Source organism: Gymnodraco acuticeps, unplaced genomic scaffold (assembly GCF_902827175.1).
Source record: "Gymnodraco acuticeps unplaced genomic scaffold, fGymAcu1.1, whole genome shotgun sequence".
In the NCBI taxonomy this organism is placed as follows: Eukaryota; Metazoa; Chordata; class Actinopteri; order Perciformes; family Bathydraconidae; genus Gymnodraco; species Gymnodraco acuticeps.
This window is the reverse complement of record NW_022990238.1, coordinates 8,376,006-8,388,782: the sequence shown is the minus strand read 5'-3', so window position 1 is coordinate 8,388,782 and position 12,777 is coordinate 8,376,006. Positions and strand designations below refer to the sequence as shown.

The window sequence follows — 12,777 nt, the reverse complement described above, 5'->3', positions numbered from 1 at the left end:
TTTATGTTACAGGACCGTACAGGACGCATCCGTCTTCAGGACCCAGAATCCTCAGCGCCGAGGCAAGATGGAAGAACCCAGCAGCTGCGGGAGAACAATGTTTTGGCTCTAGATATTGAAACGGACAGCTGAGGGTGAACCACGCGAGCCTAAATAGCAGGTCATGGTCATGCAACGGTAAGATACATTCATAAAATCAGGTTTATCGACCTATCCGGTCGTTGTAGCAGTGAAACTCGGGACGGGACAGACAACAAAGCACGGAGCTCTAGCGTTAACGTTACCGCTAGTTAGCTGCTAAGTTAGCTGTCTCGGCTAGCCGGACGAGCATCATTGTTCGCTGGAGTTGTATGGGCCGTTTGTTATGGGTCATGCTTGTGTTGTCGTCCCATCACTTACAGTCGGTCCACAGCCCGGAAAACGAAGCCAAAAACTTGGAGATAACAGCCAATAATAAGTTAAAACAATGTACGACAAGTGTTTTATTTATTTTGCATGAGCTAACTAGCATTTGTCCTTGATCATTTCTCCAGCTCGGTGATTGTGTGCGTCTTGTGTAATGCTAGTGTGTAATGATATCTCCCTCTTATTCTTTAATTTCATCTCAAAAAGTACAAAACTTACTTTGATTACTTGTCTTAAAACAGAATAGACTTCTCTCATGCTTTTGTTGTTTTTTTCTGTTCATATTTGCTCGTTTTTTGGTGTTCATCAAGCGCAAGTCTGCTGCTGTTATTGCATGGCCATATTAATTATTGCCTGATCCTGCATCACAAAGGAGAAGGGCCCCGCAAGAGTGGTTAGCCAAATGGTTAGCTAGGTAGCTAATTGAATAGCCAACAAGCTTGGTAGTTTTTCTTAAATGCACGCAGACCACGGAGTCCTCTCAACGCACGCGTTGTGTGCTGAAACAGATATGACAAAGATGAAGTCAGTCGGAGTGGCAGATGTCTTATTCTTTTTTATTAAAAGTTTGCTTTTTGTTAGCCGGGTTGGTTATTTCTGCTAGCTCGCCATCAGAGCTGAAGGCATTTGTCAGCAGTCAGATGGCACTCATTAGCTGAACGGGTCGTTCATGTGGCAGCCAAAGATATCTGTAGAGCATGTACACATCATTTAATTTGAAATACTAATGTAACTTCAGTGTAAATTGCTAACAAATAAATAAAATAACACTTTAAAGAGTCACATGTCCAACATTTGGATACCTGCATGCATTGCATTCATACATTTTATTTAGATATGGACATGTTATATACAATGATCAAATATCATTAATAAACATCTCGCTCGGAGCTCAAAACATGCATTTGATTATCCTGTAGCGACGTAATTAAACCAACAGCCTTTCTGATGCAGTGTATGTGCACTCTCATTGGCAGATAAGCTCATGCAAATAGGATGACTGGGTCAGACAGCCCCATCAAACAGATTAACACAACTTCAATCCTCTCATTCTTCCTCTTGTGTTGTGTCTAGCATTGAGCCACTGTGACCTTTTTGCCTTGTAAAATACTGTACACACACAGTGCAATCAACTAGAGATATATTTGGTACTCTGTAGCCCAAGTGTTGTCTGTTTAGCTTGTTTCCACTTGTAAATGTGCAAGACTGCAGCCTTTTTTGTTGACCCACAAACCACCACATTTAATCCGACTAAGCGCCCAGTTGTGAGATCACACGGGCCGTGACACTGATTCCTGAAGACCGAGATTAACTGGCTCCGTAATTGTTGTCTATTATTTGTGTGTATCGCCACCGATTGTTTTTCCTTTTATGTCTTCCTTGATGTGACCTTTAACTGTTTTAATGTTGAACTTCTACTGTTTTGTTTCCCTCACAGAATGACACTAATTCCCAACCTATAGTTTTCCTTCCCGCCGGCCTCCATCATGAACATCGTTCAAGACAAACTAGGCAATGAATACCTGCGCTCAAACCAGAGCATGGACTCCAATTTCGGCCCTGGCATGTTAATGTTCAGCCACCTGCCCCCCGTGACCAGCTTCACCCGGCTGGCCGCCCACTCCGTCATGCAGGACCTTCCATCACAAGAGATGATCCTGAAGAAGGAGCGTGACTCGCCTGACTGCAGCATGGGCACCCAGGGTGGGCACATGGGGTGTGTAGGGGTGGGAGACTATGTTCACGCCATGGGTATTAAGCAGGAGAAGATGTCAGAACACGATTACCGCCTGCCAGTTTATCCCGGAGGGCTGGGGAAGAGCACAGAGCTGCTGGAGGTGACAGTCAGTAACAACCAGAGCCTGCTGGTGCATGATCTCAACATGGGCCACGTAAGTACCACTGAAATCAGAATGTGAGTGGGAGTTATAGCTGAAAAAATAGCTTTGCTCAAGTTGAGAGCTGAAACAAGTTAAATAATTGATTAATTGTCACAAATAAATACATCAATATCTCTTATACATCATACATTATTCATTAAAGTTAATAAAACACGTCAGGTACCATCCATAGTGTTAAAGAACACGTGAAGTTTTCGATCTTCTTTTGTGGTTAGCAATATTTTGCAGTCGATCCAGCCAGCTCGTTGTCATTATAACATAAAATGCGTGTGTGTGTATATATAGACATATAAACCCCTTCATTTTTATAAGCTTTTCCTTCAGTGCATTATTGTGTGGTTAGCAACAACATACACCAAGATTATTAAGAACATCTAAATTAGTGAATGCTTTTCTGGTTAGTATATGTGCCAAAACATCCCTGCTGTATTGTGAAACAGCCAATATTTTTAAAAGCCTGAGAGAGGGGGATCTGATAGAGGATGGGTGCGGGAAGAATCTGTGTGAAACTGTTTATGGTGACATAAATCTACTGACGGCTTTAGATGCAAAATATAAATGAGTGCCGCCCCCCCCCCCCCCCCCCCATCACTCCCTCCCTCCCTCTGTTTCTCTTTCTGGGTAGAAGGGTGATGTCATACCGCTTCAGCATGAATGAAAACGTCATGGCAGAGACACAGCTGTCTTGTTTGAGCTTGCCCTTCATTTCAGACGTCTTTTGTGCTTATTCAAATAGAAATACACACAACCACACACTTCTAACAATGGCCTCAAACCCAGGTCATCAGGGCTCTAGATGCAAGTTTGTTGAAACATTTTTTTAATGATTGTCCTCACACTGCCAGAATTAACATTTTTATTTTAAGGATTTAACGACCCTTAAATGTTTCAGTCTGGCTCTCATTATTACTTTAAGGAAATCTATGTTAATAAGCCTTACAGTCTGTATTCTTTTGTCGTGCTCCTAAATTGTTGCATTTTCTCGCACAGTGATGAGACCTTTTGGAAGTAAAATAGCGTTTTTAGCCCACAAACTGCTGTTCTTGCCCTAAACATTGAGCTAATTTTGAGAACAGCAGGTGTACCCTGTCAGTCTCCATATGGCACTGAGTTGCAGCATGTTCACTGGGAAATAATGGGCAATGCTGGAAGGCAAAAAGGAAGCAATCAGGAAGCAATCTTTAATTTATTTTGCATAAATATGCAACACAGATTGTTTGTGATAAAGTTTAGTGAAGCGTAATACTTGTATTGTATTGTTTAGAATGTTCAGTTTGTCTATTTCTTAGAGACAAGAGGTTAGACTAGTGGATAATGGCTCTCATTGAATTACAGGCTGCTTATACAAAGAAAGGCCGTGAGTTTATGGCATTGTTATTTTACCCACTAGAACCACAGCGTGCACAATGGGTGCTCAGCAGACAATCACTAGACATCGTCCAAGTGTTTTGTTTGTTTGTGTGAGCAAAAAACAGGCTTGTTTGCTGGATCGTTTTTTTTTTTAGGCTTAGGCCCTTAACCTGCAATCAAATAATTTCCCTGCCGCAGCTCGCTCTCACGGCCCTCTCCCTCTCCCTTTGTCATCCTCACAGCTGCCGAGTCAGTTAGGAAAGGAGCCCACTGGGAGGAAAGGTCGAAGGTCAAATGGTGATGGACAGGATGGTAAACCAAGAAAGAAGAGAAATGAGGCAAAGGTTTGACATATATCTGTGAATAATGTCATATTTTGCAAATGTAGATCTATTAAATGGATAAATGAAAATGATTACAAATATACACATTTTAAAAATAAATAAATATGTTTTTTTTAACACCGAAATCATTGTCCAAATAGATTATTATGAGCGTAATCTGTAGAATAATGCTTTATTATTTATTCTACCCAATAGGAACTGATCCTTTTGAATGATTAAAGATGGTATAGAGGGCAGCTGACTGAACCTGACCCCTGTGTTTCTGTTATTGCTCCACAGCAATCAATGATGCTGGATGGAGAAGGAGGCAACATGTCGCCGGGGAACAAGCCTCACATCTGTGAGCACTGCGCTGCATCCTTCAGAAGCTCCTATCACCTACGCAGACACGTCCTCATCCACACAGGTATTTTACAGTGCACGTTTTACCATGATGCTCATCTTTTGTCATTTGTGTATTTTTTTTTATCATGTATTTTAATAAGGGCAAAACAAACGTTATCTCAGAAAAATAGCGTGGCAGGCTGTAAACGTTTAGAAACTGAGTGTTGCTGTGATGGAAACAGGGAGGGACAACTCTTTTTTTTAGTTTTAAGCCTCTACTGCCGCGTCAATGCTGAATGTTAGCAAAGTCAGCTGAAACACTTTTAAACCCTACGGTACAACATTACGACAAACACTTTGGTTTCAATGTGAGATGATTAGCAGTTTTGTGACCAAAGCAGTTATTATGAAACGGCTAGAGTTCAGCATTTCAGAAAATTATACTATCAGGTAACCTAAGATAAAAACAGTGTACTTTCAGAATGATATAACATCTGCTAAAGTTGAGTGATTTCAGATAATTGATTTTAAAAGTATACGATCAGCACGATTAAACACTTAATTTGTATTAATTTGTGTGCCTTTTTAGAATGATGATGAATCTGCTGCATGGTCCATTTTAGTCTGTGCTCCTTTCAGAACGGCATGTGTTGTGAATGTTAATGTAATTTATTGATCTTAAATTAGTTATGTTTTGAGAAAATGGATGAAAACTCAGACTTCTGCCGAATCATTAGGTTTACCACTATTTCAAAAATAAATAAAAGGTATCAACACAATGACATGACCTGTGAAATGCAATACAATCGGTTGCCTTACCCCCGAACACACAGTGCTTTTGTGAAGAGTGCAAAGTCAGTCAATGTCATTCAGTGAACCATAAATGTGGCAATGACCATTTAGGAATGACTTTTTTTTTTTACAGTAAATATATATCTCTGTGATTTTTCCTTTCAGGTGAAAGACCCTTCAGATGCAATCAATGCAACATGAGTTTCATTCAGAAATACCTTCTCCAGCGACACGAGAAAATCCACAGCGGTGAGTGTTTCGACGAAAACCATCCGTGTCATATCTGATTTAATCTGTGAGTCATTATGTGCTTCCAATAACAACTAACCTTGAGCGCTGCTGTCTTTGTAATGCAGGAGAAAAGCCATTCAGCTGTGACCAGTGTAACATGCGTTTCATTCAGAAGTACCACATGGAGAGGCACAAGAGGACTCACAGCGGAGAGAAGCCCTACAGATGTGAGACCTGCCAACAGGTCAGTGAGCGGTTTACTAGCCTGATTATTTAATATCATATTTTATAAATCGAAAGCTTAAAGGTAGGGTAGGTAATTCACTTCAGAAACACTTTTTGCTATATTCCATGGAATGCTCTTCTCTCTAGCGATGAATAAATTAAATGCTTTGACAATAAATATATACAAATATTTCATCTGTGGAAGCCGTGGCGCTGTAAAAAGCAAGTCCAATGATCTGCCTTGGCCCGCGGCAGATAATTGGATGGCCTACCTGCCTGTCAGCCTTCCATCTGTGCACAAACCTATCTCGTGCCCTCATTGGTCATGTGCACGTTCGTGTGTGTTGGAGGAGGGGCTCTGTAAGGAAGTCTGAAGGTAGGGGCAGGTTTTTCTCGGTTGTGTACTTTCAAATTCTAGCTTACTCGAGCTGGTTTCTCCATTCTTACCTACCTACCTTTTTTAAAAGGGTGTTTACACACACTGCTTACTTTTGAGGGAAAATCAAAGTCTTTCAAATGTAAATGATCCACATAATGCTATGTAAGTGAAAAATAAATATGTAGAGTTTTGTTGAATCTTAAATTCCTTTTGTAATATCTGAAGTCGCTTCTTAAAGTATCTTTAAATAAAACATTTGTTGTTGTATCTTTCAGTATTTTTCTAGGACAGACCGACTGCTTAAGCACAAGCGAACCTGTGGAGAAGCCATAAAGAAGGGGCTGGATCCCGGGATGATGGATCTGGGTTGTGTAGACTTGGGACATGGCAGCTATGGAATAACTCAGGAAAACATTGGGAATATTGGTAGGAAGAGAGGAAGGTCCAAAAATAATGGAGAGGGAGGGGAGCGCAAGAAAAAGAAGGGGGATGGAGGAGGGTCGAGGGAACAGCACATTCACGGGGCTGTACCTGGGGGCTACAACATCCATGATTACTCTGTCGAGAATCCAACGGTATCTTCCTCTACTGAGCCAGGACCCAGCATGCAGCAGGGCCACCATGCCCGGGCTCCAAAGATGGCATTCAAGAAGGCTAATCGTAAGAGCCTTGAAAAGGGGGGTTTGGGACAGGCCAAAACTGACTCGTTGGAGCAGAGTGGGGGCATGGATGGTCTTGGCCTCATGCAAACCAATGGAGCTAAAGTAGAGCCCACCAGCAGCAACTACGACGACGCCATGCAGTTCATCAAGAAAAGGCGCTACCTTCACGCAGCAAACAATGCAAACTCATCAGGGCCAGGGGTTGCTGGGATATCCAGCAGTGAGTATGATGTCGGTGTCGGCCACTTGTCTTCCCAGCATTCTGTAAATCACGGCGTCGTTTCCAGCGCCATGAACAGTGACGCTCCTCTCTGTCTCGACAAGTCGGGCATCCCAGACGAGGTGCTGCAGAGCATCCTGGACCACTACACTCAGAAGCCAGAGGGCTCGCACCACGACGTTCACTTTGACATTGGCGACCATCACGTGGATCTGCACCCCGTCTCGATAGACGGCGCTGACATCGGCCACAGCGCCGACACCCCCAGCCCGTCTGGAGAGAAGACGGTCATGATGCACGAATACTCTCGCTTCCTGCTGCAGGCGTTGGAGCGCACCAGCCACAGTGCCAGCTTCCCTCTGGGTCCTCCCGCCTCAGGACCCTTCATCAGTTCCCACCAAGGAACTCCCATCTACGCTGACAAGAACATCTACACTACGTCCCCGATGGAGTGTGGGTACGGCCAGTCGGTGGCCTCGCCTTCGCTGCCCTCCTCTGTGCCAAAGTCTCACTTTGCGATGCTGACGGGGTCCTCACCACAGCACAGCTTCCACCTGAGCGGCCTGGAGACCTCCACCCACCAGCAGCTCACCCCTTCTCAGGAGCTTACCGACCAGATGGAGAAGCAGCACTCCTCCACTCCCCCCTCCTATCAGATCAGCCCATCTGACCTGAGCCGCCATAAGGAGCAGCTGCCCGGCAAGAACGGCACAGTGGTCTACCCTCTGGCCCCCTCGCAGGATCTGGCCTCTCTGGACTCCTCCAAGCCTTCCTACCAGATAGAAAACTTTGCCCAGGCCTTTGGCTCCCAGTTCAAGGCAGACGGCCGCGTCTTGTCTTACGGCACTGACAATGGCGGGGAGGTGGATCACAGGATACGGACGCCTGTGTCTCAATTCTCAGGGTATAGTAGTTTGTTATCTGATGTCAATGAGCCAGTAAGTACAGGTTCCAAAACTACAACAAGCCAAAGCTACAGATGAGAGCCTGAGAGGGAGAGAACACTCGTTAAAGTGGATGTTCTTGTTTGAATTTTTGTAGTGCTCCTATTTTATTATTGTTATTGTTGTTGTTATTATTATTATTATTATTTTTTAAGTGTCATCTTTCTTTTAATTATACTGATGCTCTATTTTTGTGTGCCCAGTCCTCTCCCAACAATAAGCCTGCGAGGCTTCTTGCAAATGCAACTTTTTTAAGTATCTGGTATTTTTAAGTTAAATATGTATTTACTGTTTATTCTTGTCATATTAGTGGCATTAGGACTGGTCAAGAAATGATGAACTGAAAGAACTTTTACTAGGTAGAGTTGCACCGGACTTTTTGCTTTTACAATGAGCTGAAGTGTTTGAGCAATCAACTTTACAATTGTAAAATAATAATGAACATAACAAGGATGGCAGGGAATAGCCCAGAGTTGAAATCGCAAAAAAAAGTTGTTGTCTGTTACAAGGTTTAAAGTATTACTCAGGAAAAAGTGAAAAAGGAGAAGCCTACGAGGTGCAGTGAGCGCTCTTTTCAGAAGTTAGTTTGCGACTTCAAAGAGGATTTTTCTCATGTTTTATTACTTGTTGAATGAGTGTGACATAAACAGACTGCTGCCAGCTCACATGAGCACTGAAAACACTTTCTACTTGGCTATATAGAGATTATGGTACTTTTGTGTCAATGTGAAACTCATGTTTTCTTCAATAAGGGCCATATATATATATCTATATATATTTATAAGAATATATATTAATGTAAAAACAGATTTAATCATTCTGGGGAACTGCCAGTTGAAGTAGAGGAAGAATGAGGGCGGGTTTGGGGGCTAAATGTTGTCCTTGCTATATTTTTGGAGAGCAAAAGTGATGTTGGGCTTTTAATTGGCCAATAGAGGTTGCTGTTGGACAGTGATAGAATGGCCTTCCCCTTTTCCTGCCCCCGCTTCTTCCTCGGTTCTCTTATTTCTTTAAAAGAATCCAATTAGCACTTTGAGCCGTTTTTTCTTACATTGCGTAAATTACCGTGTCGGATCAAGGAAGCTCAAACGTCAGGAATGGACTGGCTTTTGGACAGAGAGGAGTTTGGGCATATGCAGAGGGGGTTTCTGGGTTGAACATATTTTCAAGGGGGTATGATCTGGATACCCTTTGTTTGGGTGGCATGGTTTCTATGGGGATGGTGGGCGGGGGGAGGCGTTTGCCGAGTTGATATGGAAAAGTGGGATTTTTCATTCACATTTTCTCTTTCTCCTTACTTTTAGGGAACATTTAGATTGGGGGGAGGGGGGACTTTTAAAATAAAGTAACATTTAATCGGGATAATGTAAATGTAATTCAAACCTCTAGTTTTAGTTTTGACTTGTTACCCAGCTTAGAAGCTTTTGCTTTCTTATTGAATTTGATGACAAATGTGTTAGTGATTAAGTATTTCTCAAGCTGTTACTGAGAGGCAGCCATATGCATTACGAACTAAAAGGTGGCTGACCCAAATGTTTGTAAGCATTTAGATATCTCACATGTGCTGGCATTACCGAGCATATTTGTCCCAATAGAAAATGGGTGCCTATTCCTGGGCAGTGCAGGTGCAAAATATTGTCTAGTAAATGTAAAATGTAATTTCTCGCTGATTTTTAAATGTATTTATGCTGTACGATTATTTTGTAAAGACAACAATAAGTATGCAGTCTTCCATAGCTACAACTGGCCTCAAGTGCTGGACATGATATCACTCTGCTGAATGAGTCTTTGAACCCCTTTATGCCCCAATGGCCTGTTGTTTTAAGCAATCATTGAACATGGCAGAGTGAATGCAATGCTGTAATATCTTAAATAATGTGTTGCCATGCTGAACGGTTGAGGCGTGAACAAGAAGGCGCCTCACATATACCTCATATCACAGTAACCCAGGGACGCAGGAGTGATGGTTTGATGTATGTAGCAGAAATGCTGTTTGTGTGTAAAAATAAGTCATGTTTCTGTGTGACTAGTTTTAAACATTTGTGTTCATGACATTTATGTGACCCACTAAGACATGATGCTTAAGGGTTTCTGTAATTGTCGGAAGCCAGCCAGTGTTCAGTCTCTTCAGTTCGACCGCTCTCCTCCAGATCTGATTTGCCATATTGTTTCAATATGCTTATTGTTTACAAAAAATGTACAAAACACTAAATCTTAAATGAATTCTGACCCCTGTATACATTTTAATTTTAGTATATTTTCCCCCTTTTTTTTATCACCGCCAATTTTTTTTAGCTGATATCTTCCATTTTTATTTTCTTCCAGCTTCTTGTGACACGTTTCACAAGACTACTTGTCCAATGAATTTAAAACTGATTAGGGATAAAAAAATAAAAAAATACTGTTATCAAGAGCTGTTCTGTCATCCTTTTTGTGAGCAGTGCCGTTATACATGTTGAAGCATATGCATGTTTACACTAAAATGAATGTATCGGAGGCTTATTAGGAAAAACTGTCCCTACAGCATGTTTGGTAGCATAACGGGCTTACTGTATCTCAGCTGTTTATTTCCACCACATGGTGGTGTTGGTGTTCTACAAGTGAAAGGTCCTCAGTTATCAAACCCTAATGCCGCTCTAATATGCTTTGTTGCTTATCCATTCTTTATAATTCCCTTTTAGCAACTTTGTCGCTGTTTGATAGATTTGTATTAAGAAAGCATGGACTTAAACTGCATCTCTGCTTGAAATTCTATTAAGTTTTAAATGCAGGCCTGCTTTACTGGCAATTGCAACACCCACTTGGCTCATTCAACAGCTCATCTTTGGATTCTAATGCTGCTAATCTTTTTCTTTTAAGACCAGGGCTTAATAGACTTGTTGGTTTACATTCACTCGTAAAATGCCATCACACCTCATAAAACTGCAAAAAAGCTGCATGTTTCAGGATGCAATACGAAAACTAAAACGTCATCTCTAAATGAGTCGTTCCCTGTCCCGGTTTACTACATTTCCCCGTTTCCAGGATTTTTAGAGCACATGAAGTACATCACCGTTAATGTAACATTAACACGGTAAATGTTAGTTTATATGTAGGTTATTTAAGCAAACCATTGGGAAAAACTGAACGTATATATTATTCATTTATGGCGAATCTTAGTCATTCCTGCACTGCTACTGCTTATACATTCACAAATCAAGGTACATTTGCAAAACAAACAAAACACGGAAATAAAAGTAATATTAAAGCAGGCAACGAGTGTCCTCGATACACAAGATGTTGAGTCAATGTAAGTTAATATAGATAAAGTATTTCTTTAGTCCCCTCTATCAAGACGCTGCAGCACGGCCACCACTGCACGTCCAAAGAAATATAACCTTTGATATTCATATCACTATCAGTGATTTCATATTCTCTAGTTCCCATTTATTATCTCTTCAGGGAATTAACCACCTTCCTCAAAGTCATTCAAAAAGAGATGTAGGTTGTCTTCCCGTCACCAAAGCATGAAACCTGCATTTCATGTGTGTTTGTCTTGCAAACATTAACTTTCAAATCTTTCCACAGCTTCTGTTATCCACACCCAAAACCTGCATGATTCAGCGCCAATCCCATTTTGTCCAGTGAATAAATGACTGACTAAAATATTGACCTTTGTGATAATGATATGATCAAAGATGTTGTGGATTTGCTATTTCTAAACATTGTAAGAAGTGTGCATCATCATGAGTCAGTAAGCCCATTTCACTCATTGTTTGAAAATGGGGAAGCCATAAAAGTTTTGAGCAAGAATGGTCAAGGTGTGATGCAGGGATTTTATTACCTTACCACATCGTTTTGATGTTTGATGAACTGTTATTAGTGAGGCTTCGGTCTCTCTCTCCTCCAGAGGACGCAGGTCTGTTGACAGGGCGGATGCGAGAGTGACGGGAATATGATGTTCTTATCTTCAAAGCTGGGAAGAAGTTACATATGGGGTTGTGTACACAGAGAGATAGTGAATGGGGAACAGCAGCAATAAAAACAGGAGTGAGTTTTAATGCTGTAGAATGAGTCATTAGTTAGTTTAATTAAATACAGAATGCAAATAAGTCTTTTTAGGCACACTATTGTTGGCTACAGGAATAAAAGTATATGTCTGTTGGTTAGTAAGTATACCACTTTGGTTACAGAATGAAATATTTCAATGACTACTTGATGGATTACTGTTATATTCTTCACATCTAGAAGATGACTCCTAGTGGCTTTGGTCACTGCGTGATTTTTCGTATCGTGCCACCATGAGATGGACATCTGTGGTGTTGAGTAAAACTTTTCAAAATCTATTTAAGTAGACAGGACTTTGTTTGAGACTTAGATGTCCTTTCTAAGATAAATGTAAATTCCAATTGGTTACCCCTTCACCTTTACGGCTATTGCCAATGCCGTCCTACTTTGTATTTACCTTCTCATCTGCCTCAGCTGTACTTTGTGTTTATAACAGCTCATAAGCACATCTTAGCATGCAACATTGCTCAATAAGAACATGACGAACATGATACGTGCTCAACATCAGAATGTTAGCTTTCAGATTTGAGCATTTGGCTTGAACACTACTGTGCTTTAGTAGAGCCTCAGAGAGCTGTTTGCACGTTTGCTTGTCTTTTTATTTTATATTGGGATACAAATAGTTAACATGTCAAGACTTTGATGTGGTCCACTTAGAACATTTGATCATCTTTATCCAATGTTAATAATTATGACGTTTTTTATTATTAAGTTTGTTTCTCTCTTTGGTTGAAAATAAATGCTTATCTAAAAACGTAAATATTAAGCTGGACAAACATTTTGCTCAGAATCCAGTCCTGAAATAAGACACATGTGTCAACACTAACATTGATATTGGTTGCCAGGTGAAAAAAGTCAACACAATGTATTGAAAAATGGTGCAATGTCCAAAAGCATTTGCATGAGATAAGAGTGAGGTCGGCTAGGTGTATGTGTTTACACTGCTGGACATT

General features: G+C 41.2%; 1 protein-coding gene across 2 annotated transcripts; it reads left to right on the top strand.

The window, feature by feature from the left end:
- The first annotated feature begins 41 nt into the window (after nucleotides 1–41).
- On the top strand, nucleotides 42–10,188 carry znf281a (zinc finger protein 281a). 2 transcript variants are annotated; one of them, XM_034220081.1, is made up of 7 exons: nucleotides 42–177; nucleotides 1,844–2,297; nucleotides 3,899–3,994; nucleotides 4,280–4,406; nucleotides 5,282–5,365; nucleotides 5,473–5,591; nucleotides 6,227–10,188. In XM_034220081.1, exons 2-7 carry the CDS (start codon nucleotides 1,893–1,895, stop codon nucleotides 7,814–7,816), a joined length of 2,421 nt encoding a protein of 806 aa, XP_034075972.1. In that variant the 5' UTR covers nucleotides 42–177; nucleotides 1,844–1,892; the 3' UTR covers nucleotides 7,817–10,188. The 2 variants fall into 2 exon arrangements, with proteins under 2 accessions (XP_034075972.1, XP_034075971.1); XM_034220080.1 differs by having other exon boundaries at nucleotides 3,899–4,000.
- The last annotated feature ends 2,589 nt before the right edge of the window (nucleotides 10,189–12,777 follow it).

What these genes read in the sequence shown, in the direction of transcription:
- znf281a (XM_034220080.1), top strand. Translation starts at nt 1,893, where the DNA reads ATGAACATCGTTCAAGACAAACTAGGCAATGAATACCTGCGCTCAAAC. An exon ending in ACACGTCCTCATCCACACAG is followed by an intron (nt 4,407 to 5,281) that starts GTATTTTACAGT and finishes TTTTCCTTTCAG; the next exon opens with GTGAAAGACCCTTCAGATGC. An exon ending in GATGTGAGACCTGCCAACAG is followed by an intron (nt 5,592 to 6,226) that starts GTCAGTGAGCGG and finishes TGTATCTTTCAG; the next exon opens with TATTTTTCTAGGACAGACCG.